Source organism: Dermacentor silvarum, chromosome 9, assembly GCF_013339745.2.
Source record: "Dermacentor silvarum isolate Dsil-2018 chromosome 9, BIME_Dsil_1.4, whole genome shotgun sequence".
Taxonomy (NCBI): Eukaryota; Metazoa; Arthropoda; class Arachnida; order Ixodida; family Ixodidae; genus Dermacentor; species Dermacentor silvarum.
Genome location: NC_051162.1, coordinates 135706454 through 135728454, shown reverse-complemented (window position 1 = coordinate 135728454; position 22001 = coordinate 135706454). Strand labels below are relative to the sequence as shown.

The window sequence follows — 22001 nt, the reverse complement described above, 5'->3', positions numbered from 1 at the left end:
CTGTATATGCTCCCTACGGGAGCATATACAGTAACTCTACGGCAGGTCAAACTGGGACGTACTCAGCCAGCTAATGCGTCTTGGACACGCGCGCCTCGAGGCAGCAGCAAACAATTATTAAAATAGTAATAACGTTCTAGGGCCTTCCCATTTTGATATAGGACGGCTTATATAGCCCCTGGAAAAATGTCTTCCCAGCAGTGAATTTTAGTTCAAAAGCGAAGCCGACCTTAAGGGTATCGGTGTAAGCTTGTTCTTTGTAAGCTGGCTTTCCCAGATTGTGTCGGAAGTTTTCCTGTCCGCTGACATGCCATGACGGGTTCAAAGGCCAAGTGCGATTCGTGTCGCAGCCGTTCTTCGGTCGACAACGATTTCTCGTTGCTGTGGGCCTTGTGGCCGCCGGTTCCACTGCAAGTTTTGAACATCGTTGACGAAGAGTACGAGCTATACATGCCCACAGGATCGAGCACTTACAAATTCTCCCAGTGTACTGGACGCAACGGGTGCGACAGCATAGGGTTTCAAAAGCTGGCTGTAAGTGCCTCGCTGGACCAGGACGTCACCGCCTGTGATGGAGCCTGCGGCCAACTTGGTGTCGTCGTGCAGGCCCTGTGCGACAAAATCGCATCACTTGCAAGTGGGGTTCTTGCTCTGAAGAAGGACAACGACAACCTTCGCTTGCACCTGGCCCGGAACACAGAGCTATTGCGCAAATGCGCGCAGCAGCAAGGTGACGAAAAAGAGTGGGCTCCTTTGGCGCCTTCACCGACGTCCCTTTGGTCACACGTCTCAAGTCAACCGGTCCTCTCCACCAGCTTCGCGCCTGTACGTGAACAACAGCTCAGCGTCACATTTGCACTGGCTCCTGTGGATGGGCCATCGCGGGAAGCAAATGCGTGTCCAGGCCTACAGCCAACTCCTTTCCGGCCCAGGACGAGGGCGAAGCCGCCGTCGCTGGGGGCAAGTATTTCCAGCACGCTGTGCCGGGAAGGCGTTCGCTTTTCGTGTTTCACTTGGCCCCTTCGACAACTTGCTAGGAAATCTGTGCTACGCTGTAAAATGTTGTTGATAGCATCGATGTCGACTGCCAAAAGCTCAAAGCGAAGCACGAGAGCTACGCTTCTTTCCGGGTCACAGTGAACGAGAACGTCTTCCAAAAAATCAACTCTGAAAACATTTGGCCGAAGGGTTGCCTGTTCAGGCCTTTCTATGACAGGCATGATGCATACAGGGACGCCAGCGACAAAATAACCTAGCTTCTTTTCGAACCTCAATATTGAAGTGCTCCGTTTTTTACCAAAATATTCGTGGTCTACGCACGAAATCCTACAGTTTCTATGAGAACGTGCTAGCCTGCTCATACCATGTTATATGCTTAACGGAAACTTGGCTTTGCAACGACTTACTTTCTAAGAATTACTTTCCGCCGGAATACACAGTTCGTAGATGTGACCGCGTGTATGATGCGCCCGTTAAATGCGGCGGCGGTGTGCTAATTGCCGTGCGGAACGATCTTAGCGTTTTAAGGCGTGCGGACTTTGAGATTAGATCAGAAAGTGGGTGGGTTGAAATTCCTGTTAAAAGCGGCAAAAATGTGTTGCTCTGCGCAGCCTACTTCCCTCCTAACATAAGTAACGTGCAGTTTTCTAAGCATATGAATGACTTAGTTGCAGTTATTGATGTAGCAAAATATAATATTCTGATAGCTGGTCATTTCAATGTTCCGTCTATTGTTTGGGATTTCTCACGCGCGACATCCGTATCTTTATCATCCCCTCGCTGTGATGCGCTGTTCATCTTTATCGAATTTCTCGGATTAACGCAGTTTAACAAGGTCCCAAATGCCGCTGGAAATGTTTAAGATCTGATTCTGGCTAATTTCTGTGTTGGTGAGTTTTTTTGTTACTGTTGGCGGTTTAGTTGGCACGTTCCCCTCGAATTCGCAATTTTTCTAGGGGCGAATCATGTGTCGAGCGAACCTGTTCGCTCATTTGTTTTTCCGACCGGTGACTACCTAGATCTTTACCATTATTTGAATGATGCCGACTGATCTGAATTGTACCGCGCCACAGGTGTCAACAAAGTAGTTAGCATGCTTACTGATAATGTAAAATGTGCTTAGGAAGCCTTCATTCCCTGCAAAGAGTTTCGCCCTGCACGCTATCCTAAGTGGTGTTCTAAGGAATTGCGCGGTTTACTTCGTAAAAAGCTAAAGTAACACAGGAAGTTAAAAAAACAGAATCATCGGGGTGGTACGAAAAATTTAGCGCCTTGCGAAGCGAGGTGAAACGCGTAATGCGTAGAGACAGTGATGCATACATTAACTTTGTCGAATAGCACGTAAAATGCGATCCCAAACGTTTCTATACCTATGTAAAAGATCGCAATTCTGAGCGGGCCGACATTCATGTCATAAATCATCCTTCTCGTGGCATTCTTAGAAACTGCGACAATATCACCAATGCATTCGCTCATTTCGCTGGACATTTTTCCTCGGTTTTCTTTAACACAGCGCATGCTCCTACCACTGGTGACTGGCAGTATAGCTTCAGTGACCATTTCAACATTTCATGTTTTTCAGAAGACGATATCGCAGCGGCCGTAAGCAAGTTGAAACCAAAGCATTCTCTTGCTTATGACCGAATATTAAGTTTTGGTATCAAAGGATGTTCTTGTATTTTTGTTCCTCTCCTTACGCACATCTTTAATCTTGCTTTGCGTGCGAGTGCGTTTCCTTCGTGTTGGAAGAACGCAATAGTTGTGCCAATTCATATAAGTGGCAGCGTGAGCGATATCAAAAATTATCGCCCCGTGTCCCTCTTGTCTCCGTCGGCATTTGTGTTTGAAATAGCGATGTTTACACATCTGTCGTTTTTCTTTAAACATAAGATTAGTGTATGCCAACATGGATTCGTTCAAGGCAGGTCTGTGGAAACAATGTTGTTTCTTCATGCTGCGGGACCCGCTGCTGCTAATCCGAGGCAGTTAGACACAGTATACTTCAACCTGTCAAAGGCATTTGATGTTGTTTCTCATGACCTTTTTATCCATAAACTCCTGAGTTAGGGCGTTAGTACCAGCCTTTGCACACTGATTAAAGACTACCTGTCCAATCGGTTAAATTATGTTCGCGTTGGTGCTAAATACTCTTTGCCTTATGAATAAACTTCCGGTGTTCCGCAAGGGTCTATCTTAGCGCCGTTATTTTTCAATATATTTGTTAATAATCTTGAAGAATGGTTACGCCATTCGCGTCTCCTTTTGTACGCTGATGATATTAAGCTTTACCGTAAAATAGAAACAGCGCAGGATTGTGAATTATTACGGGAAGATGTGAATTCTACATGTCGCGGAGTGGTGGGCTTCTACCTTTTTGCGTATTAACCCAACTAAGACACTTCTTGTTTCCTTTAGTCGTAAATTGACCACTTTATCATACGAATACTCACTTGATAACATTCCTTTGAAAAGAGCGAGTTGTACGCGCGACTTAGGAATATTGCTTGACTCCCGACTAACGTTCGAACTACTTGTTTCAAGCATTGTTAATGCATCCTACAGAAAGTTAGGTCAGATATCAACAGTGACAAAAAAAGTCTACTAAGGTCAACTGCGTTGTTCTCTTGTATTCTTATTTTGTCCGCACCAAGTTAGAGTTTAGTTACATTGTATGGAACTCTATTAATTTGACCAATGTGGCTAGAATTGAATGTGTTCAGCGACGTTTCATTCGTATCCTGTACTATAGATTTCTGGGACGCCGTGCATTTTATGCCTATGAGCGCGTGCTGCGCATGTTTAATATTACATCCTTAGAAATAAGGCGAAAATATCGCGATTAATTATTCCTGTATAAACTAATTCATAACCACTTTTCCTGTGCGCGGTTACTGTCGGCTGTAACGTTCTGCGGGCCTCGCCCAAATTTGCTTAATCGCAGCATTTTCTACGTTAACTCCTCTTGCACATATAATGCTATAACACGCCTTGTGACACAACAAAATATCTTGCGTTACGCTGTTGATATTGTCAGCTCTTGCATTTGCTCATTATTTCATTTCTGTCAATAATGTAATTCAATTTTTTGTTGCATTTTACCACGGTACTTTCAGGCTTATCGTTGTTTTTTTCTGTTCTTTGTATAACACAAGTGCACCAATATAAGGCCTAGAGCTGTTCTTGGGCACTTTCAGAAATAAATGACATGAAATGAAATGAAAGTGTGTTGAAGTGAAGCCTACTCATAAAGAAAAATGTGATGCGAAAGGGGGGTCCGATAACGCTTTCACGTTCCACTCTTAAGCCGAAGCTTAAGCGTCCTCCAATTTTTATTACAGCGAAGCTGTATATGTCTAGAATCCCGGGATTTCTTCGTCTCCATCGTAGGAAAACTCAACCAATCACAGCGGAAGGTGCGCGCTGCGTGCGCCGCTGGGTTCTTTGCAGCACCACAAGATGGCGCTCGCCTCCACGCATTCGGTAATGAAGTGGTGAGAATTCACCAAGGACTGAAGCAAGGATGTCCTCTGTCACCATTGTTGTTCCCGCTTTATGTTAAGGGCACAGAAAGACGTCTGGAAAACATCGAATTAGGGTTTAATTTATCCTACATGCGTAATGGACAAATAGGGCAACAGAAGGTCTCTGGACTGATGTATGCGGACAACATAGTGCTACTAGCGGACAATACAGGAGATTTGCAAACACTTAAGAATATCTGTGGCAACGCTGCGACAAATCTAGTTCTTAAGTTTAGCACAGAGAAATCAAGAATTATGAGCCTTAATGATGAGACGAGTAATTACGTGGTGTCAATTCAACGAGTCATGCCCACAGTCAAGCAATACAAGTACTTCGACGTATACATAAACGAAGGAAAGACTCGAGAACCCACCAAGATAATCTCAAAACAAAGGGGAAGCGGATTGTAGGAACAATGAAACACAGAGCACAGTGGGGCCGCAATAAGCATGAGGTGGTGCGTGGAATCTGGAAAGGAGTGATGGCGCCAACGCTAACGTTCGCAAATGCCATTCTATGCTTAAAATCGGATATCTTGTCGGGGTCGGTAGTTAACCAAATATCAGTAGGCCGGTTGGCTTTGGGAGCCCAAAGTAAAACCACGAATGAGGCAGTGTAAAGTGACATGGGTTGGGCCTTTTTTGAAGTCACAGAAGCACAGACCAAAATTAGTTTTGAAGAAAGACTCAGGAACATGGATGAAAATAAATGGGCGGTTAAGGGCACAAGTATCTGTATCTGAAAAGCGTGGACATAGAATGGAAGAAGAGGTCAAGAAAGTTGGCAGCCAAGTCATCAGAAAGAAAGTGAGAGAAATGGAGACCGTGAATTGGATGCAAAGAGTGGAAATAAAAAGAACCATGGTTATTTACAAGAATGAGAAGAAGGAAATTACAAGGAAAAATCCGTACGATAACACAAAGGGCAGTGCCTTGCTATTTCAGGCTCGATCTGGTTGCCTAAGGACCAAAACATACCGGAGCAAATACTTGGAACTAGATGAGACATGTGTATGCTGCAGCAAAGATCCGAAGACCACTCAACACATCCTAATGGAATGTGAAGGGATTAACCCTGTGAGAACAGTAGGTAACGTACACCTTCTAGAAGCGCTTGGGTTTAAATTGGACGGAAGCATCAACCGTCAGCAGTCGAGATAAGCAAGAGACGTTTAGAGTGTTGGTGAGAAAAAAAACACAGAAGAGAGTGATACGACCTGATTTGGTCTCTCAGTGATAGGTAGAGGTACAAGGTAGGTATTGAGAAAAAAATTAATGAAATGTATCCAAAGATGCTAGAAAAAAAAAAACATGTAGAGCACACCTGAATAAATCAAGCAGGCTAGATGACTATTTGTCACCGCCCCATTTCAAAGGGGAGGCCAATAAATCATCATCATCATCATCACCGCAGCAGCGGCGGCGCCGACCGTTACTTTACTACTGCTTTACTACTACGCCTTACACGGAGAGCTCCTGCCGAGGGGAGCGATGCAACTCGTAGCGTAGCCCAGAGAGAGGGAGGTGGAGGCCTTACGTAGATGCCGCTTTAGCGGACGCAGACCAATGAAAGATGACACGTTCTTACTTTGTTACTTACTGCTTGCTCCGGTGCGGCGGGCCAACCACTGACTAGGGAAACTCTGTGCACATAGAAGGTGACGGAATAAAAAGGGGCCCCCTCACTTTAGCAAGCACACTGCGAGGGGGCCCATCATAATAGTGTATACACTATTCTGACAGGCCCCCTCACCGTAGTGAGTTCCCTTCGTGACAGTGACAAGAACTTTTATTGGTCCTGAGAAACTGGCCAGGGGGAGCCGAAGGCTCCCTCAGGTCAGTCGGTGGCTCCGCCCACGATGGCACCGGGAGGCGAAATCCCGTTGCGATGTCGTGGGCCCTCTGGACTGCCTGGAGTTGGATGTGGTGGTGGTGCCCTTCGTGTTTTTGTTTGTTTGTTTGTTTTTTGCTGTCTTTCTTTTTTTGGGGGGAGGGGGGAGTGCTAGAAACATGAACGCTAATTTTGAACGCTTTTATGCTCTATAGCCGAATTCATGACTAATGTTTCGCAGTTTTCTACCATAGCTGCTCCGCACGTGTTTCCTCATGCTAAACTAACCTAAAACAACATCCAAATGAAACACACACCAGCGCTCATAGTCATCCTTATCTCACTAAGACTTCGTTCTTTTTCTTTTCTTTCCGCAGATCAGTGTTTGGCGCTGCCAAAAATCACGCCATATACTTTATCCCGTTCTCAAAAAACCGACTTGGAGTATTCAATTGGCTTCGCTAACTGTTGGCGTGCTTGGTGAGCTACTCTTTTTTTTAATTTTTTTAAAGCGAAGCTGTTATAGTCTAGGTCCCAGAAGATCGCGTCCGTGTACACCGGAAGTAGGCAACAATTTTGTGGCGTCTTGTTTTGTGGCGTCTTGTTCACTTGGTATATACCAAAATTGGCACGGAAGGGTACGAATATATATGACTAACATCACTGATAGGTCATGACATCCATAACATCACATGCTCGTCACTTACGTCACGATTAACGATAATAAAATCACATGTGGCCCATATCCGCATTGGATATGCTGGTATGAGCCAGGGAAAAGAAAGAACGAAAGGAATTGGAAGGAAGGAATAAGGCGTTGATGCACCCACGCTGACGCCTGGTGGCACGTCTCCTCCATCACGACTACCAACGTCGATGACCATGAGCAACCGTCGTGCATATGGAAGCTGCACTACGCTGCACACGCTAGCACAACGCGAAAGACGAAGCACGTAACTGACACACTAATACAACGCGCAAGACAAAGCACGTAACTGAATCGTCACCGAGTCAAATCAGCGCGTACAGCGCGTCGTAATTGCAGCCTCCGCGATCAACTTCAGAAACATTTTCAGAGCTAATTGCGGAGGCCACGCTCCGCTGTGCTGAGTACGGTGAACGCCCCCTAGCGTTGGTAGTGCTTCTTGATGCCAGCGTCCCTTCGAATGCTGGCATCGAGGCGTCGTAGTGCTGAGACCACCGAAGCGTTCACTGTCGGTGCGCGTTAGTGTCATAATGCAGTACTTCTCTTTTCTGCTCGTAGGCGGCGGCACCGCCCCGAGCAAGAGCGCGGGTACACGGAGGAGTGTTAGATATATAAGGCGCGGAAGGAAGGAAGGAAGGAAGGAAAAGGAAGGAAGGAAGGAAATAAAGAGAGAGGGAGAGAAGCAGAGAAAGAAAGAGAGAAAGCAGGAAGGTAAGAAAGAAATCACGTGTGGCTCACACCCGCGTTGGATATGTGGGTATAAGCCGCCGAGAGCCGGAGCTGGAGATTCCTCGTCGCGCCAACGCCTCGGCAGAAGATCAGGCCCGCGAAGCGGAGCACATCGCGGGCGGCCTTGGCGCAGCAAGCGCACTACTTGGCCATCGCGCCGGGCGAAAACAAGACGCCGATGTCCTTGCTCTTTGACTAACATGCCGAAGACGCTCAATATAGTCAATGATGATAATATATAAATTCGCTATAGCAATATTCACTACAGCAGACCCACCAGTCACAGCTTCGCTGACTTCCACCTTCACAGTAGTGGAAGGGCTCTGAATTTTTTTTCCTGGCTCTCCTTTTTACTCTTGCATTGTGGATGGGACGCTAGGTTAAACATCGGCTTTACGCTGCAAATAGAGGCAATTCAAAGATATTTCAATTCATCTCTAATGACGTTCTTAGTAATTCGTCAACCTCAACACGTACGGCATACGGAGAAAGCTAAAAGTAAGAAGAAATCAGGCCACTAACTACGCTGCAACATGTTAATAATCGACTAATCAATCATGTATTTATCGTGCCCAGGAACAGCCATGAGGTCTAAGTGCTGGCGCACATATACATAGAAAAAGAAATACAGCAGGAGAATATCAGTACATACAAGCAAGCAAACAAACAAACAAGCAACAACAAACACACACACACACACACACACACCACACACACACACACACACACACACACACACACACACACACACACACACACACACACACACACACACACACACACACACACACACACACACACACACACACACACACACACACACACACACACACACACACACACACACACACACACACACACACACACACACACACACACACACACACACACGCACACACACACGCACACACACACACACACACACACACACACACACACACACACACACACACACACACACACACACACACACACACACACACACACACACACACACACATTCAATAAACAATAACAATCTTGAAAAGAAAAGTGTACACACAAGGCGCAAAATGAATAAATAAGAAAAAGGAGGAGAAATGAAGTTGAACAATATGTGAAACTAAGAGAACAACGCAAAGCTCAGAAAAGAATAATGAGAGCGAATTGTGAAAAATATCAAGGTCATGAAAATTGCCGTTATAAAGACTCTGTATTCTGTGGACGGTTGAGTGTTGGTGGTGACAGGCAGCAACATGGAAAGGTCTGTGTTCTCTGATGATACATGATACAACTAAGGAGCTACATGATACATGATGCAACTAAGGAGCTCGGGGCACATGAGGCTACCGCGAAGGAGTTTGAAAAGAAACAGAAGGTCAGCACGATTACGTCGGCAGCGAATTAAGGGCAATGAAAAAATGTCACAGTTTCGCCCTAAGGGCGAAGCAATGAATGCGATAGCAACACAGCAATGTCATACGAAGTAAGGTGAGCGGCTTTGGTAGCAATATGAATTGTAGTAAACATGAGTTGACTAAGTAAGCAGGTGTGCTGCGGCGTAAGTAGGCCGACATGAAGAGAGACTCGATGACCACGAGAAGGCGCGTGTGAAACGGGGATGTTGATGAGAAGCGCTTCCCGTGGGCAGCGCGTGCGAAGGGACACACCTGTAGCGCTGCACTGCCGATCCGGGCAGCATTGCATGTGTAGCGTGCGTTGGAAAATGTGGCCCGACTATTACTAACTGAATGAACAAGCGTGGTGTGAGCGCGCACAAACAAACATGAATAGATCACACTGAATGACTGCAGACAACGATTGTCAAAACTCTGGCAGCAAGCGCATACGCCGCAGCGGCGAAGGTACGTGTGGTCTGTCGCTTCAACGGAAACTGAGCGGCGAATGCACGGTGCATAAAGGTCAGAGCCGTGTGGAGATAAGAGACGGTGCGGGCGAGCGACGAGCGTGGTTGTTGGCAAAGTAGAAGTGCGCCCCCCCCCCCCCCCCCCCCCGCTTCCCCCGGCGCTGGCTTCCCGCTTCCTTGCTTGCGCGTGGGAGATTGAGTGCGTTCGCTCTCCGTGATAGCGCGCGTCCCCGCACGCTTCCGCTCGGGCATACGGCGCGCGGCGAAGATTTTATCTATAGGGAACCTCACGGCGACGGCGACGGCGACGGCGACGCGACGGCAGAAATCCGGTTGAAGTGTCCATATAATTGCTATCGCAATAATAACCCGACAGTGCTAGAGCAAGCTATAGCATCCGTGTTAGCAAAGCGCTGATGATATACGCTTAGAAACGTTTTCTGGACCCGATCTATAATGTCACTGTTGGATTTAGAGATACCGCTCCAGACGACCACCGCGTATTCGAGTTGAGGAAGACATTGTTGTGTACAACTTGCGGAACGGTGTAGGAGAATTGAATTCATTCGATAGTCTGCAAACAGAGCCAAGAGTGCGCATACCCCGCACAGCAATGCGTTTACTGTGAGCTGAAAAGTGTAAGGTTGTATAAAAAGTACACCGAGATCATTGATTTCACGGACCCTACACAATGGTACAGAATCTACCGAATAAGAAAACAAATCCTTGTTGTTTTGCGGGTGAAAATCATGACTTTGGTCTCACCATGCAGCATTCAAGGTTATGTTATTATCTGTGCACGATTTAGAAAAAGAAAGCAGGTCAAACTGCAAGATGCGACAGTCATCAACAGTGTGAATTTCCCTAAAAATGTTTATATCATCGGCATATAGAAGGAATGAAGAATGCCTAACTGGTGGAAAGAACGCCATTAATAAAAATTAAAAAAACACGCTTAACGTTGCACTCGGCCGCGCAAGGCTTGAAACAGCGAAGCTGGGTGATCGTAGCCCAGCATTTTCCGGAAATGCGCGCGAACTTTTCATCTTATTACGCATGATGATAATAATGTCTTTTCGCGCGTCTCGGACTTGCGGCCATGACTGCGCGTTGCATAGCGCAGCTTGCAACACCGGCACCGCTTTCCACTGCGTTGCAATGGCGATAACGCGTTCCAGCAGACCCGCCTTGTGAATGAGTCTTTCTCTCGCTCTCATTTTCTATATCTCTCTTCCGAGCATAGCGCGCAAAACCTCTTCTTCACCTCGCAGAGCATTGGCGCGAGCGCGTACGAACGCGCCAGCTGTGGACGAAGACGACGACGCTCGAACGCAATTATGTGGTTCGCATAATTAAATGCATGTTGTGCAAGCGTGGCTGTATAGCCTAGTGGTTACGACGCTCGCCTTGGGACTCTGGTGTGGGATCGAATGCGTCGCTGTTAAAAAAATACGATGTTACTTAACTCAGTTATGCCTGGTACGCGAGAGGTACGCTTATGCCAAAGTCTTTCGCAAATGTCACACGCAAATCCAAACGCATTGTCTGTAAAGTCCGTTTGGAACATGCGCGTCACACTTGAACTTTCAGCCAGCCTAATCACATGGTCCGTCACACGGCGAGCCTTCACGTCGTCCAACTGCTTTGTATCGGCGGCTAGGCGCGGCGCTCTCCGAGCTGCATCACTCTGCCGTCTCTGTTCGATACGCCGAGCACGTTATTCTTCTGTCCCCGCAGCTCGTTGCCTCCTCCTGGTTTCATTACGTCGTTGATCCGTGGCCCTGGCCCGAGATGCCGAACTAGACGACGAACCATCCTCATCTGAATGCACTCGCCTGGCCGCTTCGTACTTACGACGCTTCTCAAGGCGTGCGGCTTGTTCTTCCTCCGTCTCCTCGGCTCGCTGCGTCCTCTTGGATTCGTTCCGACGACGAAGCCTGGCTGCTTTCGGTCTCTCCGACTCACTTTCCATATCTGGAATCCAACCGAGCCGCCACTTCTATATATACGATGCAACGCCGGCTCCTCTTCTGATGCCATGCCAGATGGCGCGGCGAGCGGCGCTGCCAGCTGCGACGGTTGCTAGGCAACGGCTCAGCTCGCGGTGCGGCCACCTACCACAGCGAAACGGCGAGAATACGGCCAATGTAGCTCTCGCTACAAAAGGAGTGGTTCCAATACTGATCCCTTAGGGATGGCGCTAGTTGCCACGTAAGAAGAAGACGTTTGGCATACATAACGTGATCTATAAATAGGATAACTGCGCAAAAGATTTACAATTGACGATTCAACACCAAAGTATGTAAACTTGATCAGAAGCAGTGAGTGGCTGACCGCATCAAAAACTTTGCTGAGGTCACAATTAATGGTGTCAACTTACCCCCTTTGGAGTATACCGGCGAGATCGGTGTCATGAAACTTGTGAGACTTGTGATAGTGGAGCGGCCAGTGAGGAGCCCATGCTGATTTCGGGTCAATGCGTTCTGAACAGTAAAATACAATATGTTGTGAAGAACAAGCTCAAAAATCTTAGACGTGGCACAGAGAAGAGAAATCGGGCGATAATTTGAGACATTGGTTTAACAGCCAGACGTAAATACAGGAAAAACACGAGCAGTTTTCCACATGCGAGCGAAATTGGAAGTATTCAGAGAGCTATTAAATATAGATGTCAATACTGGTACAAATATACTGCCGTTAGCTTTTACAATTGCGGAGGGGGTGCCATCAGGGCCACAGGATAGGGAAGACTTCAAGCGCTTAAGGCATTAGCTGATCAGCTTTTCATCAAACAACACAGGACTAGATGTAGGAACCGTTGTGAGCTGCTGACTGACACAAGCGTTGAAACCTGAAGGTTTATGTAAGGAAGAGAAATGGGCAGCAAAACAATGCGCGACTGCTTGGACTTCTACTCCTCTATAGTCGAGCAGACGAAAACAATCTCCGCGATTACTAGAGCGCTTGCGGATATACTTCCGAAATTCCGCCGGCCGGTCGGAGGTGCTCTTCTCCAAGAATACAATATATGAGTCATGATCTCGCTTATAGAGTCGTTTGCAGAGAGTTCGAAATATTCTTCTCTATACTTATTAAGCACAGGACTTTCGGATTTACCGTGTGCGCGATCTTTATACTTTAGGGCAGTGATAAGTTCAGATGAGAACCAGTGGGGATATTTAGAATGTTTAGTACTTTACTAAGGAATGTGTTTGCGCATACTGCTGAAAACAAGCTTAGTAAACTGATCTATTTGGTCACCGACATTGGTTTTATCTGTGACCAGTGACCAATCGGCGGCGGACAAGAAATCGTACAAGCCAACATTATCACCCCGCGTGAAAGCAAAGCGAGAAGATTCATTAATTTCAGTGAAGGAGCTCTGCCTCAAGGCTGACACAGAGACAGTTATGTTAAGTGAGGAGTGAAACTTATCGGGACGGACAAGGGAAATGTCACAACGGGAGACATCTATAACTTGAGCATTCGAGAGGCAAAGGTCTAAAACGTTGCCACAGGAATTGGTGATCAAGTTGTGCTGCTGAAGAGAACAGAAAGTTTAACAGGCTGCATTGGTTCTCTATGTAATGATAATGAGAATATGTAAGCGTGTTCCAATCAATTCCTGGTGTGTTAAAATCACCAAGAAGGAATACTCTGTGCTTGCTATGGGTGGATAAGACATTTTCAATAGAAGAGATGACATCATGAAACAAGACAGGGTAAATATTCGGTGGTACATAGAAAGTTCCGATTAACAATGTTTCACAGCGCGCTAGGCTGATTTCAAGCCAAATCGATTCCTGAACACTATGTCGTTGCGCCTTACACATCTCCGAGAACTATCAACAGCAATAAGTAGGCCACCACCTTTTTGTTTAACTCCATTGAAGCCTCTGTCACTGCGAAAGAGGTTGTAATGTGGAAAAAAATCTGAAGAGGAAATTGCACTGCAGATCCAAGTTTCGGAGATAACAAAAATAGGAAAAGACGACGAAATGACAATGGCGAAAAAGTCACGTGCCTTGGTGCGAAGTCCACGAAAGTTTTGGTAGAAAATGTCCAGATTACACACCACTTTGATCTTTTGGGGTTTTCACGGAAGCATGAAGCATGTCATCGTGTAGCTTAATAATATAATAAGCAATAATAATAATAATAATAATAATAATAATAATAATAATAATAATAATAATAATAATAATAATAATAATAATAATAATAATAATAATAATATAAAACGCTTCTGTCGAGTTTTTTGAAAATTCAAAAGATGGACGAGAGATATGGGCTTAACACTTAGGCGAATGACGCCAGCCTTTCTTCTTTCATATTAACATATTCTTTCTAAATACTCATCATTCGTATTCTTTGTAATTTGGGCTGTGCTGAGACGTTTATCGGCTCCCATAGACTTTTCCCGCCAACCAGTATTACAAATTGTTAGTCCTCTCGGAAACCTTAATGTAAACCTCCACCCACATCTATCGCGCAAACTAGGAAATCTCGCTCCTCAGAGGTTTTCTCCGCTTTATCTCTTTCTTCAACAGCGACTAATTACCGGCGTGGCCGAGCTCGAAACGAAGTGTCGTTGGCTGCGAGGACACCCCGGGGAATCAGATCGGAATCAGGTCACCCAGTCGACAAGAACGGGCCGAGCAATGGCAGCGCACTGTGGCGTGCACTTTGTGAAGCTTGTTACGTGTGTCGCAATTAAAACTCGATTAGTGGAGGGCAGTCACTGTGCGTCCTGTGTGTTGGTACAGTTTCACTCATGCTAAATTTTGCGCTTCTCAAAGGACAGTGAATGAACGGTAGATTGCAAATGTCCTTACTTCGTAGTGTTCCCGATCCAAGGGCTCTTCTTTTCTCATCACTCCCTTCCATGCATTTAGGTGTGCACTTTACTGATAATGAGAGTCTTGCATTAGGCGCGCTTGTAGTTTCATTCGTGGACCTTCGGGCGCGTTGTGTTGGCCCCGCACGTTATTTATAAGAGCTTCAGGGCACATTCTTTCGGCACCGCCTTGCCTCTGTTCCGATACCTCCTGACATCCATCGCATATGCTGATAATGTCTCACTTACGTCAGGGAAGAACCTGCGTGTTTGTTGTAATTCGCATCGTGCTTCTAGCTCATTTTGATTTTGCACTTATGGGGTTTTAGAGATGCCAAAAAGAGTATTGATAATTTTTGCTTGCATTTAAGTGAAGGACCCCCGTGTCACCTTCTCATGTGTTCTGGGCCACTCAAAGGTCAATGCCCTAGAATACTCCATTATCGCAATTCCTTTAATGTGTGAAGCCTAGTTAACGAACCATGACCCAATTCAACTGTGCCACAGCATTTAAAGCAAATAGCTTTCTCTGGCTCTTTCACGGGGTTTTGTGTTTAGTCTTTCATCGCCCACACAGAAGCGCCGATGCAAAGCCTGGTGCGTGCGCAACCGAGTACCGGGCGTGCTCGTCGTCAAACGCTAACACTGAAATTATCAGAATAAAAAAAAAACCTTCGTTAACAACGTTCTCACAAAACTGACCTTTTATTTCAATGGCCATTATACGGACACTCAGGCGCATTTCTGCCGTCGGCAGAATCGGCGCCGTGCGCCGTATGCTGCATGTGCGAGTGAAAGCGCGCGAGGGTGAGCCGGCGATCGTGACTCAATCTCGCTCACGCAAGGGAGGAAAGCTGGGAGGAAGCGCGCCGTCTTCCGTCGCGGGCAAGGCACGGGGGGAGGGTATAGGGAAGAGGGGCGTGTTCTACTCCGGGCGGTTCTACGCCGTGCGCGCCCACCCGGGCCGATGTATCTTGAAAGCCATCTGCGCTGGGGGCAGAGTACTTCTTCCCTGCGCTGTGTATTGGCGGTTTAGTTCGCGTAGATGCGAGCGGTGAGACGAGGATCAATTCGCTCGCTGTTGCTGCCGCGCTTCCTCACTCTATCGTTTTGACAGCGAGTTTCCGCGGTCATGGAAAGAGATGTGTTCATGTTTGCTTGTGCGCGTGTGACACCATGCTTGTTAATTTAGTTAATATGCCTATGTTTACAAGTATATACGGCCAATACAACTACTATCCTTGCTTCGTATAGCTGTCCACTAGTTTGCTATCGCAATCGATGCTTCGCCTGTCGGGCGAAACTGCGACTTTTTTAACTGAATAACTGAACCTTAATACAAAGCAACCCTAGACAGACACTACATCACATGTTATGAAATAAAAGCACCTATAAGCACCTATACAATCTATTATATACAGTCCTATCCGAAAGATCCAACCGTTCGAAAGTCGGCCCGGCGTGGCTAAGAACGTGGCTGGAATGGTCCCCATGGATATAGTGAAAATAGGCAATGGGCGACAATGCGGACGTTGTATACGTACCCTGCACCGTTGCACTTCGTAACGTCGAGTTGTGCGTGTAAGCGAACAGCGGGGCTTTTTTGGCACGTGTTGTCGCGTACCTTTGGGGCATCTGAAGATTCTGATGATCTGGTCGAGTGGTCCGTAAAGATAGCATTTCTCTACTCCCGCCACCCCCTCCTCTTGTGACGATTGCACGAGAGGGCTCCGTCACCGCTATGGATGGGCTGGTCAACGGCTCTGTTCTTTAGTAAAATGTGCAATAAAACAACGCACCCTAATTGAATGTCCTCGCTGCAACAAGTATGCGCCTTCAAGCACCTCATCCCTTTAATTAAGCAATAAGCTTTTTAGAAGCGCTAGGCTATCCACCTGCCTTGACAACCATCATCTATGCCAAATGGACTCCGCCGAAAAGAGGCCACTATGCTTTATCGCTTATGGCTAGGGGTGGCATTCACGAAATCTTATTCATTCCTCATTGGAATGGCCGACAACGCTTTTTGCAATGCCTGTCTTTGCGAGGAGACGCTAGAACATATTCTATGTGACTGTCCTGAATATAATGTTCCGAGACAGTCCCTGGCGTCCGTTATAGCACACCTGGACAATCGACCAATGTCAATTGAAACCATTCTCACGTGTCGTCGACAGAAGACATCGCAGCTGAAGGCGTCGAAGGGACTACTTAGGTTTTTAAAGGAAACGGACTTGGACAAGCGGCTATGACAGTGATGTCACGTACCACACAAGAGTGACGGACTGTGACTGACGATGTGTGTGCTGTGTTATGTGCTCTCTCTCTCTCTCCTCCCCATCTTTCATTCCCCCTCATCCCGCTCCCATGTGTAGGGTAGCAAACCGGTTGTGCTGAACTGGTTAACCTCCCTGCCTTTCCTTCCACTCTTTCCTTCCTTCCTTCCAAACGATGCCGGATGGCCAGCTATCTGCAAAATGCTTCGCACAACATCAATTCCCACATGCGAATCTCATGAGATTTGCATAGTTTGTTTCATTTTCGCTTTCAGCTATAATGCTTTTTTCTAATTCGATCATGCAGACTGCTGTCGGTTGGCAATACTTGTACGCATTTTGCAAATTTCAGTAGAAACTCGGCCAGCTGCGGCATTCGCACTGGAAAGAGGTCTGCAGATATACTGCAAGGAGGAGAATGCACAGCTGCAAAAGGGAATATTTATGAAACTAAGGGAACGACATTGGCTAAGGCACATTGGCGGGCTAGTTGGTTGGGATTCACGATGACACAGTGCAGCGTGACAAATATTTACTTGTGCATGCTCACGGTTATATAGTTAACAGGTGATCGAAAAAAAAAAGAAAGACAAGAATGTCAACATTGAAAGGCACAGACCAAGGAACCGAAACGTGGCCAAACAGCTTAATCGCAACTTGCTTGCACTGTTTCACGGCACGGCAGTTTTGCACGGCTATCTCGATAACTCGAGAAACCACATCTCCTTTTCCGATAATGCCCTGAAGGCATGCTCAGACACCTTTGTAGTTGAAAGTTAGCACTGCTTGTACGTCAGAATTATTCCCTGTCCTCGTCCTATCGCGCTGCACTGCGTTATCATAAGGGAATGAATGCGTTAAGATATATAGCGCTAGGCAATTAGCGCATGGGACACAATGTGATGAGGCGGCTCTACTACGCGCTCACATCCTTGCCTTCCATCGTGGTGTTGGAGTAAGAAAAAGATGAGTCTGAACTGATTAATAAAGCCGCCCATCTAATTTCCAGCCAATACCAGTAGCTTTGCGGAGCAATATCAACATTACATTGAAATCCTAGCACTCGTTTCTATAGTAAAGTCCGTCGTGCAACACGGCGTCAGTGCCCTGTCGCAGCGCCGAACTCCCAGCGCAGCAATGTTTCAAGCCGTAGATCAAACTCGCTTCGACGACACGTGTTTCACGCAACCACCACCTCGTTTAGTGATGTCGGCAGGGTGCGACTTGACGTTCGTTCTCGTGCGCTCGCCTTTGTTTTCTGGCTCGCCCATCTTCACCCAATTCAGCCTTCGCGCACAGGGTAGCAAACCAGAAAACATTTCCGTCTGAGCTCTCAGCCGTTCTTTTTCTCTCACTCACTGCGCGGATACGTCAGTGCTGCTTCATCCTTAGGGAAGCCATTATAGCGCAAATAAATGAACACAAAGGACACAAGACCAGACACGGCAAACTCTTTAGTGGCTATTCGGCATCACCATAATGGCTAAACGGATAATGTTCTTGTGTTCGTTCTACTTGCGCTATAACGGCTTCACCACGTATCAGGCTCAGCCTAGCACAAGAATGAGTTGTCTTTTTGCATCCTGCGTGTTGTTTTGCAAGCATGTGGTTATTGACCCCTCGCTTCATGCGTCTCCATACATATTTCGCCTCTTTTCCCTCAACAATTCATGGAATAGCTACTTAGGCAAACACAAAGATTCATTCAGTGCTCGTTTTGAGAATGGTGCTTTCCACCGCCTATTGTCTATCTTTTGAATATCAGTGAGGACGGAAATTCTACTCTGTAATATGAATGCTTCACTGCACTGTGAACCAGCTTTCTCGCATTCAGACTTCACCCTCTCTCGCTCTGCTGGTGACGTATAAGTATAAAATACACCAAAAAGTGCACTGAAATACGTGAGAATCTAGAAAATTGGACTATCTTGTCTTCTTTTATGAACCACGCTGTGTCATATATGCACCTGAAGTTTTGCTTCCGCCGTTAGGAAAAGAGATTTCCTAAACGTTAAGTGTCTTTTTGTCTTCGCATATCGAAGGGAACTCACATTCGATTCGCTATTGCCTCCCGTCGTGTGGCTCTCGGCAGTAGAAACAAGCGCAGTCGAACGGCGCATATTCTTTGCCAAGCAGCGTTTACGCTCTGCTGACTTCGACTGAGTGTCCAGTGATGCGGAAAGCAAACGGGACAGCTGTCTTGCGAAGTTCCATTCAAGGGTGTCTTCTCGACTGAGACCTGTTCAGAAATCCTCTCTTCTTCCGCCATAGTCGCTTTCGTTGAACTTTCTAAGTTTTGTTTTCTGGCTACCAATACATTGCCAACCAGATAAATTGAATCTCTTTTGTGTTCTCCTTGGGCCGTGGGTTAGTTCGTTTAATTTTGTTGGTCCGCCTACTGCTAAAGGGATCTACAACGCGTTTCTTTTTCTTTTCTTTTTTTTTTTTCACATGATGTGGACGATATTTCTCCGTGCACTTGAATAGGCTGCATCGGAGGCGTTAAAGTTGGAATTACACTGACTCAGGCGCATGTTGCATATCAGATATCATTGCGATCAGCGCCTTGCTTGTAGGGTACCTGCTTTCCTGATCATCGCAGAAAATAGACTACGCCGGTTAGGTTCGATATGATGGAGCCATTAGGACACAATGTGACAAGAGCTGCACAAAAGATAAAAATACTGGTAATGCGGCCACTTGGTTTTCCATGCCACAGTGCCGGTTACGCTAGTCATCTTACCAGCGCAACATTGCTGCACAAAGCGTATGGTAAACAGTTGGTGTTCTTAAGCTCTTCAGTTTACCATCACAATACCAGCGCCAAAAGACGTGTTGGTCCAAACCAGAATAGCCATAACATTACAATTCAGCACAGTTGAAATCATGTCCACAGTTAAAACACTAGGCGTAGTTTTCCACGAGGCTCTCTATCTTGGGATGCGCACGTTGACCAACTCATAACAAAATTGTCTCCACTACATGGTCTCGTATATCATAACAAACACGCCCTCCTACGTCACGTTCTGATTTTATTATAATCGTGCCTTATTTTATTCTTGACGTAATTACTATCGGTTGGCCTGAGCCTAAACAATACAAGAAAACATTAATTTAGAGACACACATGCTACAAAAACGATATTTGGAAGCTATAAGAAATGTGCCCTCTCACCATTACTCTGAAGATTATTTATTTATTTATTTATTTATTTATTTATTTATTTATTTATTTATTTATTTATTTATTTATTTATTTATTTATTTATTTATTTATTTATTTATTTATTTATTTATTTATTTATTTATTTATTTATTATTTATAATACCTCACCGGGCCCAGAGGGCATTGAGTACGGGGGACGAACAAGAATATTATAAGAAAATGCAAAATATACAGGACAAAAAGCGAAAGGGAAAGTATCGCACAGGGCTAGGACTAAAAAGTAGCAACAAACATAAGGACAAAGTGCACAATGTTATAATTGAATATGTATATAAATACAGCACAAATGTCAGACACATGACTAAAGAAAAAAAAAAGAAAAGAAGGCAGGGGTTTGCAAGAACACAATAGCTAAAAAGCGCGACATATTATGTGCAAGACAAGGTTTAACGTCACGATTTCACTTGAAAGTATTCGCGCAGCTGATGATGGAATGATTGATGGTTGCATATGGATGCAATATTATCGAGAAGATCATTCCAAAGAAGGATGGCACGTGTAAGGGCTGAGGAATTGAAGGCTTGTGTTCTCCCACTGGAATGCCAAGTCATGCCAGTAAACAGAACTTCTGATTTTTGTCGTTACAAGTATCTTAAAGAGGAATAGAAGGATGGTACTTATCTTTTTTTTTACAATATCAGACAAGTTAAAAGTGACATAATGTAACTCACAACAGGAAAATATGCAGTCCCTCGATGCTAGAAACACGTAGAGCAATATTACGGATCAAAGATCTTAAAGTCAGGCTACCAAGATTATTATAATAAACTTCCTAAATGATAGAAAGATTAAGCCGGAAAAAAATCACTTTTAAGAATTACCCGCCCACTTCAGTACGGCCTAGTCCATATCTTGCATTTAAAGTTCTTAATTTTCCGTTCGATTGTTTTGGTGCGCTTTGCTCGCTGAGTGCGTACCTTGAGGTTGTTTCATGGACGTTTACGTGCCGCATTAAATAACTAATCGCAGCTATCGAAGATTGCGTTTCTCATTGCATTGTGTATATATTGTACTCGCAACCGTATTGAATCTGCTGATGTGGGGTCCCGTGGCCATGTCCCGATATCGAACTGAAAGCTATTTCTGTGGGACTCCAGTATCATGTATGCCCTACAATGATGCAAATAAAGTTACTATTATTATTAATTGTTACAAGACCAATAGGTTATAAATGTTGATTATAAATCAAGGTTCAAACCAAATGTCTTCCTTATGTATCCATTTTTTTCTCAACATTAGAATACATTGAGAAAAAATACATGCATTTAAAGCATTTGAAACACCAGTTGACGAACATATTACGAAGCAAGTGAAAGGCTATCACACTCTAAAAAACGCACTTTCTCCAATCAACATCTGATATGTATCGAACTCTGACACTGTTAAATCGCTCCGAGATAATGCGACAGAAAACTTCCTTTGCGGCACTTTACAGCCCTCACTGTGTGACAAGCATTGCGACGGGGCCCAGGGAGGGGTACAGTAAGTTTCTGTGAGACTGATTTGTTACATATAGGCTTTCTGTGTGTGTTCTCGTGACACCATTTAAGGAATCTGTCAAGTCAACCAGAGAACATGACTCCTATGCCATACATAGTTATTCCACTGTCAAATCTCCGACCAGCCGCATCCGCATTGCTCGTTCACACACTGCCACGTTTTGTATCTTCACTTGCGAAAGAACGAGCCTCTTTTGGTCCCCGCCGCCGCACTGCTCTTTCTTCCCCTTTTCGGAAGAAAATGTTTTGGGCCCGTAGGAACGACTTGAGCATGCCTGACGCACCATAAAGGCACTCCTGAACTTTTTATGCGAGACTTCGACTATTTGTGTATGAAGTCATAATTGTGCGAAATGTGTTTGCGCGATATTTGTTTTGTGTGGAGACGATTACTCCTGCATGTAGTCCATCTAAAATGCACATCCATGCATTGGAAAACATGCATATAGTGGCTCGCTGTGCTAAATCACGGACACTTACCATCACTTCTCTCTTTTCTTGTATCTTCCACTTCCCCTTACCCCAGGGAGGA

General features: G+C 45.6%; 1 protein-coding gene across 1 annotated transcript in view; it reads right to left on the bottom strand.

Moving 5' to 3' along the window:
- The window catches only part of LOC119465013 (endochitinase), a 28574-nt gene extending 10886 nt beyond the window's left edge, over window positions 1-17688 (bottom strand). Inside the window, exons 1-2 of the mRNA XM_037725856.2 lie at window positions 17674-17688; window positions 475-609 (exon numbers count right to left, since the gene is read on the bottom strand). Of these exons, the coding sequence (XP_037581784.2) occupies window positions 475-609; window positions 17674-17688 (150 nt within the window). The remainder of the gene's footprint in view (window positions 1-474; window positions 610-17673) is intronic.
- Between the last annotated feature and the right edge of the window lie 4313 nt (window positions 17689-22001).